Source organism: Anguilla rostrata, chromosome 2, assembly GCF_018555375.3.
Source record: "Anguilla rostrata isolate EN2019 chromosome 2, ASM1855537v3, whole genome shotgun sequence".
NCBI lineage: Eukaryota > Metazoa > Chordata > Actinopteri > Anguilliformes > Anguillidae > Anguilla > Anguilla rostrata.
This window is the reverse complement of record NC_057934.1, coordinates 50555843-50574537: the sequence shown is the minus strand read 5'-3', so window position 1 is coordinate 50574537 and position 18695 is coordinate 50555843. Positions and strand designations below refer to the sequence as shown.

General features: G+C 40.9%; 3 protein-coding genes across 8 annotated transcripts; 1 reads left to right on the top strand and 2 right to left on the bottom strand.

The window, feature by feature from the left end:
* Positions 1 to 155: 155 nt before the first annotated feature.
* Positions 156 to 5453, top strand: mlst8 (MTOR associated protein, LST8 homolog (S. cerevisiae)). Of its 4 annotated transcripts, none has more exons than XM_064322863.1 (9): positions 156 to 301; positions 825 to 978; positions 1499 to 1550; positions 1625 to 1787; positions 1935 to 2010; positions 2865 to 3017; positions 3340 to 3464; positions 3583 to 3746; positions 5054 to 5453. In XM_064322863.1, exons 2-9 carry the CDS (start codon positions 850 to 852, stop codon positions 5170 to 5172), a joined length of 981 nt encoding a protein of 326 aa, XP_064178933.1. In that variant the 5' UTR covers positions 156 to 301; positions 825 to 849; the 3' UTR covers positions 5173 to 5453. The 4 variants fall into 4 exon arrangements, with proteins under 4 accessions (XP_064178933.1, XP_064178935.1, XP_064178934.1 ...); XM_064322865.1 differs by lacking the exon at positions 156 to 301 and adding an exon at positions 308 to 467; XM_064322864.1 differs by lacking the exon at positions 156 to 301 and adding an exon at positions 308 to 488.
* Positions 5454 to 5474: 21 nt separating this feature from the next.
* Positions 5475 to 9942, bottom strand: bricd5 (BRICHOS domain containing 5). Of its 3 annotated transcripts, none has more exons than XM_064322868.1 (6): positions 9220 to 9942; positions 8803 to 8949; positions 8456 to 8608; positions 8247 to 8351; positions 6523 to 6676; positions 5475 to 6131 (listed from the first exon to the last, which is right to left on the bottom strand). In XM_064322868.1, exons 1-6 carry the CDS (start codon positions 9271 to 9273, stop codon positions 6037 to 6039), a joined length of 708 nt encoding a protein of 235 aa, XP_064178938.1. In that variant the 5' UTR covers positions 9274 to 9942; the 3' UTR covers positions 5475 to 6036. The 3 variants fall into 3 exon arrangements, with proteins under 3 accessions (XP_064178938.1, XP_064178939.1, XP_064178940.1); XM_064322869.1 differs by having other exon boundaries at positions 8456 to 8596; positions 9220 to 9938; XM_064322870.1 differs by having other exon boundaries at positions 8803 to 8934; positions 9220 to 9938.
* Positions 9943 to 10647: 705 nt separating this feature from the next.
* On the bottom strand, positions 10648 to 16528 carry pgp (phosphoglycolate phosphatase). The gene is made up of 2 exons (XM_064322860.1): positions 14861 to 16528; positions 10648 to 14688 (listed from the first exon to the last, which is right to left on the bottom strand). Exons 1-2 carry the CDS (start codon positions 15453 to 15455, stop codon positions 14363 to 14365), a joined length of 921 nt encoding a protein of 306 aa, XP_064178930.1. The 5' UTR covers positions 15456 to 16528; the 3' UTR covers positions 10648 to 14362.
* Positions 16529 to 18695: the final 2167 nt, after the last annotated feature.

Here is an 18695-nt window from a genome sequence, read left to right as displayed (position 1 = left end):
CATAACTTATATTGACTATCTATACATATTACCACATCGTATATATAGCCTACTAAACATAAACAATGCGCTAAATAATTAACTCTTCAACACACTCTGAAGCCAGAAAATATTTCATATTACTCGCCTTATGTTTCTTGTTTTTACAAAATAAAAGTTTCAACTCTTGAGGAACGAAAATGATCTGAGGTTTCTACTATGGAACCATCTATGAGGAAAGAGAGTGATGGTCGGAGTGGTTTAGGGTGAACACCAGACTGAACACCGTAAAGACCAACTGCGCCCAGTTTCGGAAAAGAGGGTAACGTGAGCTTTGTCAATATTAGAGAACTGGCTTGTTAACTATCTATGCATGTTTTAAGTCAGTTGCTGGATAAATGTAGTAGTTATGTAACCGGTATTTAAGTGTAGAAGTGGCATTAGGTGGAATTCATAATTGTGTTTTACTCAGATCTTGCAGTGTTGTGGTATGTTTACGTTTTAATAAGGTAACAAAAAATAATGTTTGGCTTTGTCCTCACGTGTGAATTGTCACTATTTTACAATTTCACTTTGTTGCTGTAATATCTTTGTAATTACCGATATTTTTACTTAAAAGACGGCTCCATTTATTTGCTGCATCCTTGTGATGTTTACCTAGGGCCTGCACGTTCAGGTAGGTAAGGTTAGCTATATCTGTACATGTCACTGCCTATGTTCTCTGTGCGTAAATGACCACCGCGTAATGAAAATCATGTTTGTTCAGAGGCACAGGGCCTCTCTTCGAACACTATCTTTTTTTAAACTAAGCTGCTTGACGTGCTATAATTTGAATGCTAATACAGGTCTGTAGCGGCTACAAAGTTGAAGATGAATGTGAACCAGGGGACAGTTGGTAGTGACCCCGTCATTCTGGCCACAGCTGGGTATGACCACACGGTGCGATTCTGGCAGGCACACAGCGGCATCTGCACAAGGACAGTCCAGCATCAGGACTCGGTATCCTAAAACAATCGGTGCTCTTTTTCCATGAAAAACCAAGCCTTTGAAAGACTGCATACATAATTGCATACTGTGAGTAATGAAAATTGAATAATTTAAAGGATACGAAATTACATATTTGTATTTTCTTTTTTGGTAACTTAGACGATAGTCATCATAAGTATCAATCAACACTGAATGGGCTTATATTCTACAACATTGCATTTAAAAAATGTTTCCAACAGAGATTTAGACACAAAATTATATTGTTACAGTAGCAGACCCGTTTCTACTCCATGATGAAGCTCTCTTTAGGACTGTCTTCTGATTGATTCCGAACTGGGCAAGTTTCTATGCCACTGGGTACAAAGCTGTATACTGTAGATGAGCTCTGCTGTCATAATAGCTGTTCATTTATAGCACTTCACGCAGTGCAAGAAAACACTTGGCAACCAGTTAAACCAGGCAAGAGATGGAACGAGCAGAACCAATAATGCACATGCACATTTTTTATTTTTCCTTGACGCAAGATTCAAAGCAGGTGAATTCCCTGGAAGTGACTCCAGATAGGAGTATGATCACAGCTGCAGGTGAGATCACACACACACACACACACATTCTCAATACACGTTTTGTACCTTATTGCTGAACCCTGTTTCAACAGGTTACCAACACATCCGCATGTATGATCTGAACTCTAACAACCCCAACCCTGTCATCAACTATGATGGTGTCAGTAAGAACATTACATCAGTGGGCTTCCATGAGGATGGCCGCTGGATGTACACTGGAGGGGAGGACTGCATGGCTCGTATCTGGGACCTTCGGTATGCCTGTTTCTTCTCCATATACACCACCATAACAGCCATCCGTTGAACATGGCGAACATGGCTTTCACACACCATGGACTGTTTTCACTTTCATTAGAGGACCACTTCCTTGATATATTTAATATGACTCTCTTTCCCTTGAAGGTCAAGGAACTTGCAATGCCAAAGAATCTTCCAGGTCAATGCGCCTATTAACTGCGTATGTCTACATCCTAATCAGGTGAGAAAAACTTTGATTTACTTTATTACATAGTGATGCATATAACACATGAATCACATCACTAGCTGTATAATAGGAGTGGCTTTGTGTTATGATCATATTTTAAAGTAATCCAACCATGGTAAACATGGTTAATGATAGAGAAACAAGCGTGGTTGTGTGAGTCAGTTTCTGTGGTAACTAGGAGGCACTCCATGAATTTCCCAGCATTTCCCACTAGAGGGAGTAGCAAGACTCATTTTCAAAGACATTCAAAAAATAAAAACACACAATTTACTGGAAAAAGTGGTGATGCCTTAATAAAGGTTTGCTGTGAATATCTCTTTTGATCCATTAACATGTTTTGGGTGTTAAATTCATAAACTTTGAATCATCAGCCAATGATGGGTTCACCTGCCAATTTGTATTTTGATTTCAAAAGTGAGCGTATTAGGTCTTTTTATTATCCGCAATGTTTTGAAAAATTGAACATGAACATGAAATGATCTTAGAACCATTGAATACCTTGCATATTGGTATTAAGGCAGACACCTGTTTGTTTATAGAAAAGTTGCATTATTGTCTAGACATAAATATCCATGTCACTTGTTTAGATAAAGTCTGTCACGCTGTTAAATCATGAGTGGCCAAGTTTCTATTACAAATGATTGTACTGTTTCCGGAGAAATCTCACACTAGGTTCAAGTTACAATGTTGAAGTCCCTCGTCAACAGTATTGTAACCTTCAGTTTCTATATGATGAGTTTGCACGTGGTAAAGAGTAGCTGCAGTCATTAGACTGGTATAGAAATGATGCATCACACCCTTCTCTGTAAAACGAAGCAGCCCATGTATTGCTGTCTGTGCTTCTATAGGCAGAATTGATAGTTGGGGACCAGAGTGGAGTGATTCATATTTGGGATCTGAAAACCGACCACAATGAGCAGCTCAGCCCTGAGCCAGAGGTTTCTGTCAACTCCGTCCACATCGACCCCGATGCCAGCTACATGGCCGCAGTCAACAGTTCAGTGAGTACTGGCATCAGCCTTTACAAGGCCGTACAAACCACTCCCAACATAACTGAAAAGACAAAAACCTGGGATTCTTACTCCGGTTTTTGTAAATATATGCAACGACAGAACTAATGTACGCAGAAATAAGTCTGATGCCTTTTTGGGGGGGGGGGTGTGACATATAAAACTACATATACCAAGAGTATAGGTGTATATTTCAGTACTCCTGACAGTTCTAACAGTGTGTGAGGGTCTCTGTTTTTGCGGCCCAGCCCTGCTGAGGGTTGGTGTGTTGTGAGCTTTCCGCTGAAGTGTGCGGTCTTCCTCTCTTCCTCAGGGGAACTGTTATGTGTGGAACCTGGCGGCGGGAAAGGGGGATGAGGTGACCCAGCTCATTCCCAAGACCAAGATCCCAGCTCACAAGCGCTACTCCTTACGCTGCAAATTCAGCCCCGATTCCACGTACGTGCAGTCAGCCCATGTGATATCTGACGCACCGCCAACACGTGAACATGTTGTTCAAATTAATCCAGTGTACCGTTACGAAACTTCAGCTTCTGATTTTATGTTTTTGCCACAGGTTACTGGCCACTTGTTCTGCAGATCAGACCTGTAAGATCTGGAGGACGTCCAACTTCCAGCTGATGACAGAGCTGAGCATCAAGAGCAACAACCCTGGGGAGACGTCCCGCGGCTGGATGTGGGACTGCGCCTTCTCAGGAGACTCTCAGTACATCGTCACAGGTCAGTCCGCGCACATAGCTCGCTTTGTGAGTCACAGGTCAGTCCGAGCACATGGCTCGCCTGGTGAGTCACATGACTGCAGGACACCCGAAGGCTGTTATTTACCGCGAGAAACACACTGCACATCACAGGTCAATGTTAACATCTAGAGTGACAAAAATAGCCTTGAATGGAAATACAGCATTGCATGTTAAAATGTGAATTAAATATTGAATGAAGACTTGTTTGCATGCTATAAACAATCCAAACACACTTATTAACAAGTATGTATATACATATACAGATGGTACAAGCTTCATATTTTTGGAAATGTAGCAGAAGAGAGTCATTGCATAGTATGTAGATATTTATAGGGGAAACAAAGCTGTTTATCCGAAACCTTCACAATCTATATAAACGGCAAAAAATGTACTGTGTTGTCACAACCTGAGTTCATGTCTTGAAAATGAAGCTTCAATGAAACTCAGCTGAAAATGGTAACTATGCATGAACTAAGATTACCTGTACAAATGGCTATATATCTTTATGTGAGTGTTCAGAGGTTTTCAAGCATCAAACATTGCTTTTATTGAATAAAATAAGAAACTGTAGAGTGCTTTGGGTAAATATAAGTCCCAGAGATAATCACCATCGTGTAATAAATGCATGGACATGAACAGCATAAAGGAATGTGAGCAAATATCTGGATAAGGAAGTGGGTTAGCTGCCATTGCACAAGGTTAGCACTGTGTGACTAAAGTATTTCATCAGCAACCACAGGTTGGTCTACAGTAGTTACAAAATCACTTACAGTTTGCCTACAGTTTCACCCAAGATAGTGTGCAGGCAGTTGAATTGACAGCAAGTTTTCATGTGTAATAGACTTTGGTAGAATGAGTCCCGTCTGCCAGTCTAGAGCATTACTGGGTCATTTACTGTGAGCTGAAAAATGTGCAGAAATTCCTCAACTGAAGTGGTAAAGGTGAATGAGAAGATGAATGAGATTGTATACTCTGTGTGGAAGGGAGGAAATTTAGTAAGGAATGAGACATTGGTTAATATTGCTATGATCAAAACTAAGGATTCTAAAGGGAATTTCAAGCATCATCAATGAGCCAATCAATAGACTTGAGCAATGAGAAAAATGCTTTGCATTGTTTACATTATCCATTTTGTGTTAATTTTACATTCCTTTCCTCCATTTAAATCTTGTGTGTCAGACTTGTCATTACTGGTTCTCTTCTGTCAGGGAAAGACAAAGGTTGCCTGTTTTGTGCTTAGTAGGTGGACCTGTGCACTGACTGATTTGGGCTTTGATTGGTTTCCAGCCTCCTCAGACAACCTGGCACGGCTGTGGTGTGTGGAGACGGGTGAGATCAAGCGGGAGTACAGCGGCCATCAGAAGGCTGTGGTGTGCCTGGCGTTCAATGACAGCGTGCTGGGCTGAGTCACTGTGGCAGCTCGGCCAAAGGGAGACCTCTGACCTCCAGCATCACTCCCAGCTATGACTCTCCTGCAGGACTCTAGCATCTCACAAGCTGTCTAAGCTGACCTCAGAAGGAAAGGAACCTGCATTTCAAAACCCTTATTTACAGAAGGACCAGATCGGTTATAGCTCTGATGTGCAACCTGAACCAGATGCGTGTGCGAGTCTTGTAGTTGTCTGTTTTACTGCAAGAATGACCAAATGTAATAAATGTAATAAAAGAATGGAATTTGTTGAAAATATCCACTTCCACAAGTAAAGAATAATGTTAGTATTTACTATGAAATTTATTTGTGTAGACTCTTGTATAGAGAAGCAGTTTTATTGTTTTATTATCCTTTAAAATTTGGTTTTACTTAAAGGACCAGCTACATTTGTAGAAATATTTATTCAAACCGTACTCTGTTCTATGCAGCATGTCTCTCTAGGCTTTGATTACATGAGCTTCTACAGACAGTGGTACCTTCTATAATGGTGCTTTATTGCTGAGATGAGACACTCCAGCCAACAGCAATCTCTGAAGTCATGAACTGCAGGTTTAAAGAAACGCAGGCATCAATGGATCTTTTCATCTGCAGTCAAATTCCTCCACCAAAAAAAAAGTTTAAAAAAAGATGAAAACTTTTGGGATTAGTAGACAGGGTTTCTCCGGTTACCCCCCCCCCCCCTTAGTAGGATGAGGGGACGCAGGGCTGCGTGTTCTGTGTGGGAGTGGAGATTCAGCACGCGTCCCCCCCCCCCCATGCTCTTTCCACAACGGCGGCACCGCCTCAGCAGTGGAGAGGAGGAGCACGTTCCCTGGGCTGTGGAGCTGAGCCCAGCCGCTCACTCAGGCAGGTAGTAGAAGCACACGGACACGCAGATGTTGCTGGGGAAGCAAATGTCGATGCAGAAGTAAATAAGCCTCTGTTTCCCTGGACCTGCGACGAAAAGAAATCGGAGGAATGTTGTCATTTGGTTGAACAGGATTTAATATTTTTTAAAAAGAAAACTCGCCTACACTGGCCTGGGGCCCTGACTTCACAGAACCGGTGTGTCTAGGGTGCTCATTCTAAAGGACAAAGTTGTTCTTGTTATTTATGCCATCACCTCAAAGGTCACGTTAGTCTGCCGTTAAGAGATTGGGTTTCAGCTGGCTGCGTAAAGGGCAGGCAGAGAGCCGTGTCACCAAAAGTCACACACCCTGAGCCCCCTGCTTCTGCTAACACATGAAGAGGATTTCAGGACCTTAGGAGCTATTTTTATTGTTAATCTGAAGCCCAAATACACAGCCACGTTCTATTTTAGGAGGATGCGGGTGTACAATCTCACCGTCAGCTCTGCGGGTCCAGTAAATTGAGCTTTGCTGGCAAAGGGTCTGGAGGGGTTCCTGGAGGGTGGAGGCATCCACTTGGCTGCCCCCCAGCACCCCTAGAAACTCTGTGTGCCTCTGCGTCTCATTGCCCACCAGCCAGAACTGGTTGACCTGTAAAGACATGAGGGAGAGACAGGAAAAGGTCATTTTATGTGGGATAGTGTTTGACTACAATAGGTGTATCAGATGCAAGTGAGTCATGCAGCTATCAAATAACACTTCACATTTTTAAAGCTGAAAGGTACACGGCATCAGTCTCTGATCTGATGTCATTTGTCCCCTGAAATATGTGCACATGTAATTACACCATTTACTCTGCTAATAGGTCAGATAAGCACAGCTTTGGTCATGGCTGGATGGACATAAAAACCTCCCATTATCCTTGTTTCTCAGTGCACCATATTCAATAACAGAGATACAAGACACAATAGGTCTTTGTTTGAATCGGCATTTTGGTTAATATATTTGAAGTGCATACAGATAGCTAGGTTTAAAAGACTGCAGTAGAACCATTCCTGAAGAATCAGTTTTTCAGTTTATTTTTTGGTTGTGAAATGAGTCATTAGTTGTTGGAGATCCAAGTTCCCATGCAACGTTTCAACTACATAATCTAAACTTTGGATAACCAGAAGAACCTCACAGTTGTAACCACTACCAATTAGCTATAAGAAAACCGTTATCTCTATGTTGTTATTTTGATGATTCCAGTAATTCAGACCGAATAATGACTTATTGGTATTTAAGTTAATCTATGTAACCTTTATTGAGCAAGTGAAGAGGTGTTAGCAGAAAAAAGTAATTCTGACCATTACTTAGAGCATTTCAATGTGCCCAATACGAAATGTCTCCACCCTGTACCAGTGGCAAATTACCAGAGGAACACTCCATTAATGGCGAGGAGCAAAGTGCTCAGAAGACACTCGTTGAATCTTTGATTGCAGGGCTTTTTTCCAGGAGCAAAAAGCCCTAATTTGCCAACAGAGTGGCCATTGTGCACACCCTGCCCTCTGAGGTCCAATCCGGTAAATGGATCTGGGAGAGGGGGTTGTAGGATCAGATGTGCAGAGGAATTTAGGAGTGGCTGGACTCAGCCCTATGGGCCTAGTCTGCTTCATTTCATCCTCCTGGACTCACAAGGGATACATACACATGCCACCTGAGCTGCCTATTCCCCCCCCCCCCCCCCCTCCCTTAATGCAGACAGAGGCGGCGCTCTGGCACCTGTCAATTAACCACACTACCAACTCCCACGTGAACACACAAAACATAGAAGTCCATATCTGACAAGGGGACCTCAGATCTAACCTCTTGTTAAGTCCTAAGTTCATATTGTCACACAGCTGGCATCTCCCTGTTCAAGGCTGAGGTGAGCTAGGGCTGTTCTGAGAGAAAATTAAATGTATAGTTGAATCTGTCTTGTAAGTTTATGTTCCACATACACTGCACATCCAACAAAACACTTTACCTAGGCTTAATTTTCAAATGGTCAGCTTTTTCTGAATAAACCAAAAATACTACACACGTATCTAACAAGGGATTTGTCTAATAGTGACTGATTGTATTTCAGAGAACATGTTTTAACTCCTTCATTTATGTGGGTTTGCTTTTGTCTCATGCTAAATATGAAGTAGTTTCAAAATAAAATATGTAAGTTATAATCTTTTGATTCTAAATATTGTACCTTTTTAGATTCATCCAGAAGAGTGTGAACATTTTCATAATCAGTTCCCTCCATTTTGCGTAGAAAGCAGATCTCCTGGTTATCAGGTTTGTAGCATATCAATCCCTGAATGAATTGAATGAGAATTGGCGAGCATCAGTGAATATAATCGCAAGATGTGAGACCGTGGTTCAGGATGCTCCCTTCGAAAACAAAAGAAAGGGTCTCACATGCTTAATGTCAAACATCACCGTGGAGGTGTGGTTGGCGATGGAGGTCACAGAGTAGATCACCACATCGTTTCGCTGGTCCACCAGTGCTGACTGATTGACCACCATTCCAGTCTCATCTGGAACTATGATCCTAACCACCTGTAACATAGACTATATTGGACATGCTTGCTGAATAACACCCATACATATCATTAACATAAGGTATAAGTGCAAATACCGCATTAGTTTACTAGCATTTGAACATCTGACACATTAGTTAATTAAACACTCAGGTGGTCAACTGAAGGGTACGCGGAACTGCATAATTCTCATTTTGGCATTAGGTAAGGCTGTAAACCCCTTACCTGTGGGTCTGGCTGTCTGAAGCCTATGTGTCCCACGACACTGAGTGCTATGACAACCATAAGCAGGATGGCACTGAGAGCGCCCCAAAATGCCCTGTGAGGAAACTGGGGGGACAGTGCTGGGGCCCCATCCTGTTGGGAGTGAAACTGAAATGAGAGTGCTTTGTGTGCTTCTCTGTCACGTGGAAATCACTGTATGCTGAACACAATTGATCAATACTATCAATACCATCAAACACTCAACACATTTCCCTTTGCTTTCATCTGATAAAGCAGATAGGAATTACATTATCGGCTCATCGTAACACTGACTGAAGTGAGTAGATCTGAAGCTCAATTAGTGCACTGTACCCCATCACACAGAGTAATTTCAATAATTGTAAATATTGACCAGTCAAAATGTCTGGAAGGTCTCACCGTGCGTGGCGGTCCCTCCAGGGCTGTTGCTGAACAGTTCCAACACCTCTCCATCCTGCGCCCTCTTACGCAGCTTCTCTGTGCCTTTCACTCAGCTGTGCATGGAGCCGTGTGCATGACCAGAGCCGCGTGAGCCAGCCAGCCAGCCAGCAGTACACCTGGCTGCTTACTCAGACTGGTCCAGTCTCCCTCTCGCAGACACACGTGACAGCTAAAACCACAGGCCGGGCAGCTCCACAGACAATGGACAAAGGGGCAGGAGAGCCGGGCTGCTGCGGACAGCAGCTGTCACTGCGAGGTGGAGAATATGAAACTTCGCCCGGTTTACTTCCAGACGTTGACAGACCAAGGTGACTCGAAGCCCTGCGGCAATTGTGTGGTAAAATTCAGTGCAACAAACTTTACCCCGTTTAACACAAATAAAGATGGGGCTTAGGGGAGGCATTTTAAATAGACTGTTTTCATAAACCTTGGCCAGTGTTTAATTTACACATTTATTTGGCTGAACACTAGGCATGCTAATTTAAATCCCTCATAGAATATTCTTTTCATGTGAAACCATTAACCCACAAAATACTCAACACCATTTACCCTTATATAGCACCTTACATAACTAAATTAATCTCATAAGAGAATGGTCACTACGTAGTGGTAGTTTTACATCTGCCCTCATTTGCATTTGCAAATGTGAGGATATACAAGCTAACAAAGATTAAATATTGTTCATTAGCTAGGCCTATTCATAAAACTGTGTGCTTAGGTGAGAGTGTTCTGCCCTCTGCCCTCATTTGCATTTGCAAACGTGAGGATATACAAGCTAACAAAGATTAAATATTGTTCATTAGCTAGGCCTATTCATAAAACTGTGTGCTTAGGTGAGAGTGTTAAGATAGTTTTAACCATATCAAAGGTTATGGGACCTATTCTTGGACCTCTGCCATTCTGGACCCCACATTAAAGCAGCCACCTGATAACCATCCTAAGAGAGAAATCTGAGCACTGAAACCAGTGAGGTGCAGAAACTTGTGTAGGGGAATGAATCATCCCCTATATTAGATGTTGTTTGTGCAGGGGCTGGTTCATCTACTCCCAGTTGTTTTCCTTATTGTAATAAAACATACTAGCACCGGTGTGGTCCAATATTGTTTGGGCTTGGTTGTTAACACTTCATCTTGACTACGTAAAATAATATAGTGGAATGCAGCAGAATATTCTTTTGATTGACAATTGTTTGCATTTTGTAGAAGGAAAAAAGCCTTCCAAGAAAAACTGAGGGGAAGAGATTCAAATCTTTTATCAGTGGCTAATGCATTTTGCGAGCTCAGAACTCAAATTAGGGCACTTGTGCCAAACCAATTGATTTTTTCCCACTTCCCCACTCTACATGTGACAGCACTGTAGACAATGAATACACATTAGACCACTATAGCCGTTTCAAAAACTGGTTTATTGCCTGTTTTTACTGCCAACGAAAAACATATTTAATTAACCATTCATGACCTAGAAACTGGCAACATTAATGTCCATACTCATGTCATTTGTAGTTATAGCTAAGGTTATTTTGGAAGTAAACTTTGTTTTCACAGTATGAGAAATTATGATCTGTGGACATTTCAGGTGTGCAAACATCTGAAATCCATTTTCCCACTTCATATGTTTCAACAATTCACACTGAGAGTAAAATGACATCGTCTTTTAGTAAATATAGACTTCAACAATGAGAATTACATGCATAATTAACATCTACAGTATTACACTGAAGGTACATTTGGACATTAATAGTGAACAGCTTTCTATTACATACAGTACTTGGACAAAATTTGTGACAGCAAAGAAAGTGATTTTTAGCTCCATTACACAGTATGTGATGAGCCTGAAAGTTTGATAAGCTGGAAGGACTGTTTAGCCTTGCTATGTTTGGACCTTGTGTGAGAAAATGCACTGGTAGCAAGTTCTGTAGCGGAAAACAACACAAACAATGTATTCTGAAGTCCTGGTTTCATGGTAGCATGGCAGTTGACTCAAGTTCTCTTTGGATAAAACACTATAAACAGAACTATAAAACAGATAATTTATCATTTTAATGCCTAACTCTCAAGTATCTCCCTGAAATATCTGTGTAGCTAGCATAATCAATACAGAATCTACAGCATGTATCGTTTTATATTCTGTATTAATGGAGTATATTTATTGATCCATTCCTAGGTTGCAAATGGTATAATCTGTGTCATTTTAACCTTCCTATTTAAATGAGGTACAGTATAAATGCTTGCTCTCTCTCTCTCTCTCTCTCTATATATATATATATATATATATATATATATATGTGCTCTCTATATATGCATAACATGCACGTATGGATTTTTTCACGTTAAACAGTCATGAAGGCAGACAGGATTATGGTCAAGAAGTAACCTAGGTCTATGTTTTTGTTGCCAAGTCAGAAATACAAGTATAAAAAGTTCCAACAAACTTTAAATATAGAACTTTCCCTTTTTTCTTTTGAGTACTTAAATCGGACACTACATATAATTATGTCACAGTCATTTAACAGAGCAAGCCTACATTGCAACAAGCACCCAGGCTGGTTTTTAAAATTCTTTTTTAAGTTTTAAATTTCACACAAGCCCATGCAAGCAGCAATTGGACAGAACTGAGAAGGCTAGTGTCATGGCTGAGATTTGGGAACTTGCAGATCAGGGGTGCAGCAGTGTTCTGGATAAGCACAATGGTCTGATGGGGGAGGCGGAGAGACCAGCAAGGAGGAGCGGACGATGAGGGATTCTCATGATGTTTTACATGAAGAATCTGCATGCCCGACAGGCCACTGTGATGTTCTCAGAGAGCAACAATTTTCTGCCCAGTACCACTGAGATCCCTAGTAGTTAAGGAGGGCAACACTGTGGCACCATCCAAGGTGACTGAAAGTCACTTCAGGGGGTGGTTTGAAATTCCTTGTAAGTTTGATCAAATATGTGCTAAGACCAGTGTATTAGATGGGTGAAAGGAGAAAAAAGGTGTCATTAGCATAGCAGTGATAAGACGGGCTATAGGCACCTGTCTGTCAGCTCTATGGGGCTATATTGATTATCACCATTTAAAGTTTATATTTTGTATGACAGGCTGCTTTTTGTATAAAGTGCTACACATATATAAATTTTTCTTATTATTATTATTTATCGTCATTGCTGTTCTGTACCCTGCCAAAAGTCAAACATGAAAATATTAATATACCATGATACATTGCCACACATTAAAATTTGCATATTGAAAAGTACAACCATTTGTTTATTTGTTTCTCTAAAAAAATGCTAATCTGCATGTCTCAAATGAACATTGCTCCACAATGGCTTCGTGTTAAACATCAATACTTATGCAATTACGGAGCTGGAGCTTTCCTCAAGTAAGCTCCAGCTCCGTAATTGGTATATCTGAACAAGGTACATCGTTTTGTGTGTGTGTGTCAGGGGTAAGAAGGATTATATTTTTGAAATGCTACATCCACATTCAGTCCAATACACTGCATCTGCAAACAACATTAACACAGCCAAAAGTTGAGAGTATGTTATCCATGTAAGATTTGTGAAGAAATGGGCAAGCATGTATTTTGTGTACTCATAACACTAATGGAGGTAGTTAAAAACAAGCAAGCTTTCTGTCTGCATTGGTAAAATTGTACACACAGAACCTAAAATGAGACCCTTCAGATCTGTGCATTGAATTATATTGTCCTTGCATTGTTTCTGTCAAACAATACAAAACAGTGTGTTGACGGTACACCACAGAAGTGTGGAGACATTAATAATAAATAACCAAAAAACAAGAGATGGAGATGAAAATTGTTTTTCCACAAAATGTTTCCCATTGTGACACAACTGCTATTTGTAAGGGGTAACATTCCCTTGCAGACAAAACATCTTTTTCATCAAAATAAATTAAAAAAGGACTCAGATTGGGAATACTGGCCCACTTAGAACGGGAAAACTACAACCCTGTCCTTTTAAGGCTTTTTTGAACAGAGAGGACAGTCACACTAAAAAATACTAGAAAAAAGGAATGGATCACTTTCTGGGTTTTTAAAATATTATTTCTGTTTTAGTATACACCTTTAATAGGGCCAGACAATTTTTTTTGCATGCAATGAAAGATGATTCAGATATTCATCCAGCTTTCTGATGACCTGCTGGATTTACAATGGCTGGCATTGGGGCATTAAGGATTTGAGGTCTAAAGCAAGAAAACACACTTCAAGAAACTCCAAACTTCTTCTACAGCAAAGTTATACCTTTGGAGATTGTATGTCTATAAATATTACCCCATTATTCTTCAAGAAATTGTACTTCATCTTATTTCAAATTTGTAACTTGAGACTGCTACACTCAAACTGTTATGGCTGCCACTATCAACATTACTACATGACTCATTTAAGAGCTTGCACCGTTTGAGAACTGAGCAGGGAAGTACAGTAGTACTGGCACAATATAAACATTGATATCCACTTTTATAATTGTGAATAAAGGCTATTATTTTACAACCCTGTTCATATGTACAGCCTCTGGAAACACAAATTCACAATACAAGCTGCTTTGGAGTTACTTGTATTGTAGTATTTTCTTGATTTAGACCATGAACCACTGAATGCCCCGATACCAGTCATTGCCATCAGGCTAGTTAGCAAAAACGTAAGTATCTAAAATGTCCTTTATTGCACACAAAAACCACCTGGGCCAATCAACAACATACACTGAACTGAAATAATATGAAATAAAGACAGAAAGTAAACTATCCCTTTAAACAACTGATTACTGCTGTCGCGAACCCAATTGCTGCTGTCCCCAATCCTCATTACGTTCAGGCAAGCTGTTGTGTTTCCATAAAATTCAATCACCACATGATCCCCCATGAAACATATTATTAAAAACCCTACCTCTCTAATAAAGTAACCTTCAACCTACGTGCCATGTTCGCTCTAAAACACTTTGTTACTTGAGTGATAGATTATCCAACCAATATTTGTCTAACCAAATTAATTTTAAAGTAAAACCGCAATCCTTATTCAGATTTTAAAAGACATATCTAGTTTTCTATATTTGTTCCATTTCTTTCAGTGCATACTTCCAATAAAATTTTCTCAAGTCATGGTCTACCCCTGCAATGCTGGCAAGAGCTCAGCAATGGTCTCCACAAAGTAATCAGGCACCATACCAAGGCGGTCTGGGCAGCCACTCTTCTGGTGCTCCATGGCATCAGCTACAGTTGACACTCCAGTGAGGGTCAGCAGCGTCTTCAGGCCACAATTGGACCCCATCAGAATGTCAGTGTCCAGTCTGTCCCCCACCATCAAGGTCTTGGCAGGATCCAAACCGTACTGGCTGGCCAAACAGTCGAACATAAAATGGCTCGGCTTCCCTACCACATGGGCCTTGCGCTGGGCTGCAGTCTCCACTGCCTTGAGCAGACAGCCTGTCCCTGTGGCAGAAAACATTCCAGGTAATATTAATGAAAACTACACTGTATTTTCCTAAACGAAAACTGATGGGGGAAATTATATCAGTTACATAAGTTTCAGACAGTTACGTCTGCAAAACATTCACAAAAGCAGTGGTGCAGAGCATCAGACAGCATGACCGCTTTCACGTACCTGGGACGGCTTTGCCTCCTTCCAATGGCAGCCGAGTGTCAGTGTTAGTACCAACGAGCAGGCATTCCGTGTTGTTGAGGTACTGAAGTGCTCGGTTTAATTTCATATAGTTGAAGTGCTCATCAAAACCAACCAGAACGGCTTTTACTTCAGGATCCAAAGGAACATTGGCCCAGTCGATCTGAACCCCTGTAATTGGATCTGGACCTGCGCCTACTTGTTCAATCCCCACATTTAGGAGCTCCTGTTTCATTGCATTACTACCAATCAGGTACACTTTACCCTTCAGTTTGCATGTGGACTTCAGGTAGATTGCTGAACAATATGCTGTGCCGAAGACTTCCTCTTCGGTGGCGTTGAATCCCATTTTAGCCAGTTTATCGGCGTACATTCTTCTCGTTTTAGTGCTGTTATTGGTTACGAAAAAGACTCGCTTTCCATTTTTCTTTAACGAATTAATGACATCTGGGGCTCCGGGGATAGCTTGATCTCCTCGCCAAATGACCCCATCGCAATCGAAAAGAACGTTCTCTAAGGAATCGAGCAATTCCCCTGTCAAGGAACCACATAAACGGTTGCATTTCGACATGGCCATTGCAGTAATATAGCCTAATGTTCTATTATTACTGTTCTTTAAAAGCGACGTGAAAATACTTTTCCGTGCAGTATCGATAAGAAGCAACAGTTCGATCGTTGAGGTTAAAATAATGAATCGTGTCAAAAGACATTCATACGGCCCGGTTACACATTAGCTTTAGCTTGCTGACCTTTTCCTGCCACACGAACTGCAAACACTTCCGCAATCAGCGCCGACTTGTAGCGTTAAAGAGAAGAATGTCAATTCTGCGTAAACATTATACAGCGCGAGGGATTCTGACCCAAGCCAAAAAGCACGCTTTCTCTAGAGGGGTGACAAGTAAACATTTATTCATGCCGTTTTTGGCTGAATGTTAAATATGCAACGTACATAGGCTAGTTATTCGGGGTTCTACTGTCAACAACCTAGGGATCTGAAGGTGATCTGTCATTGCCTTGAATCATTGACGTGAACAATACCATGTTTTTGAACTTTAGGACTTAATGGAGAGAGGAAACAATTAGGCTAGTGAATCTTCCCAGTTAGACTCAGAGACTCGCCATCGGGTCTGGTACAGTTAAAAAGTTTACTGCAAAGTAAAACGGTAGGAAAATGCGATTAAACGATGATAATCTACAGCAGCCCGGTATCAAATGCCGAAGTTAAAAATATAAATAAAATAAAAACAACTAAATTGATTACCCACATGACAATTTTTACCCCTAAATGTAGTCGTTCGTATAGGCTACTATGGAATTATACATAAATAATTTTCAGTGATCGTAAGTATCTCCATCGTTACGATTAGGAATTCTCCATTTCAAAGCCTAATTCGTATTAGGCGACTAATGAACACTCACTTGAATCATCATTTGACTATACGAATTATAAATAGGCTACATGGAATAGAAAACAGAATTTTTGCTTTAGACAGGACATTTCATATAATACTAAAAGACAGATAAATATTTCGAGCTCAAAGAACACGGGTTTTCAACCTTTTTTGATCCAGAGACCCAAACTCCAAGGTAAGCCTACCAGGGGGCACTTTCAAATCGTATTTAGAAATAATATTTTCGTACAGAACTTTCTTTTGGAAAGTCAGGTAGTTTATATTACTTTATACCGGTGGATGCTGCACAAGAAGGCGTTTACTTGCTGGCTAGCTCTCTCTCTCCCTTCTCTGTCACTCTACTAGGAATGCAATGAAATACCGTGAAAAGGGGGTATTTCATTGAAGTTGTATCCAACCATGGCCAGTTCAGGGGATCGATTTGGGCCAATGGGATTTGCTACAAAGCAGGTACACCAATCTGGGCAGTGCAATTTCTAGACCGTTGTCCTCCATATGCTTTATATGTGGGAAAATATATTTTGTTTTTTTATTGTAGATTTGCAAAAACAAATTTAAACATATTTTCACAATCTGCTTTCAAACAGAAACATAACGACCGTAAACCATGATTTAAAATACAATTAGGGAAGTTTAATTTTGCCTTCAAAGTCTGATATTTCTCATTGACTATCAAGGGGAGCTCCAATGCTTTACACTCACAGCATCATGTGCAGTACAGGCTTACTTCCATGTCCGACACAGTTGAGGTTGTCTGACGCTGTGCTTTCCTTGTTCTTTTTGGTGCACTCTATTTGGGTGCGTGGGCATGTAATTTACTGCATAGAGGGAAGGGCAGAGAAAAACACTTAAGGCTGCAGTCAGACAGGACATGTTTTTAACAGCTGAGGGCACCTTGCTTCTAATTATTTGTAATGTGTCTGAAGCTGCTATTGCACACCAAGCACCTTGAGTGCACCTCGCTGTTTTTAATGAAGAGCTTGGTGCATACCAAGATGAAATGATCCTACTTTGCGCTCCTAGAAAAAAAAATGCCCTATGTCACTGTCATTCTTTTCTTTGCTATCCAGTTGCATGAAAACAGAGGCAGGCCTTGAGATGTTGGCTCACAGTAAAATGTCTAGTGTTAATTCAACACTCAGTAGAAAACATTTGGTCCCACATTCCAGAGACTAATAAAGTTTTTAATTGGATTTGAAACCACACCCACTGGGCACAAACACGACATGTGCCAATCAGTTTTGAAGTGCACCACAGACCTGCAGTAGCAGAATATGGAAAGATTGCTACCTCCTTCAATTAAAAATAAGGGGTGCACAACTGTGGTCCTGGAGGGCCTCTCTGTCTGCTGGTTTTTGTTCCAAGGTATTACTGTAGTTTTAGTTTTCTGACAGCTCTATATGCTATACGGGTTCACTCCTGTACTTGAACACAGCAAAATATTTAGGATATACTTGCAGTCTGTGGTTATAGCTAGTGCGTACACAAATGTCAGATCAAGATATGATTTAACTAATTAAATAATTAAGAGCACAAGTTGGCACAAAATCCTGAAACGGATCGGCCCTTGTGCACCCAAGGTAAATGATTACCTTAAGTCAGCTAACAGTACCAGCATCTCTTTTCTTTCTTGACCTTGATTTTGTCTTAGTCTAGGCAGACATGAGGCTTCTACATAAATTCTAAGCCAAGACTAAAGCACAAAATGAAAACTCCAACTCTGATTTCAAAACACTGCTTGGCCACGATGAAAAATACTTCCTGTAGGTGACTGCTTGTAGTGCATTAGTGGTGATCCTGGTCTCCCAGTCAACATGAGCCATGCCCATGACATAGGTGGCCTCTAAAATGGCAGGTTTTTTAAGTTCTTGTGCAGTTGTGTAGCGTAATGGATAGAGAGCCCGCCTAAGGGAATTGTATGCATCATGGCCAAGCAGCTTTGAAATTGACCTCGTATTACTTCTGCTCGGCACTCTGTTCTGCTGTTTTTTTCTCAAAATGTATTCCAGTGGCTCCTTATCCTGGGGGACCCCTGTGTAGGCTGGTTTTCATTCAACCATACCAGGATTGGGCAGTCCTTTATTACATAGTTTTAGTGGCCATGTGTCCACCACACCTTCACCAAGCAGGAGCCTATTAGTTCACCTCAGTCTTTAATTTCATGAGTTAAATAGTGACCTTATGTAATTGTTTGCAATACAGCACAATAAGCACAATGTTAACATGGGCATTTTATTCTTCTTGACGTGCATAACAATTTCTGACAATGTGGTTTAAGAGGGCGAATAATCCCTATATACATAAAGAAGCACCATGTAAAAAGAACAGTTTATTAAAATACTGCAATTGTGGTTGCAACGAAAACTAGCATATACAGTGGTACCCCAGGACCGAGCTTGAGAACC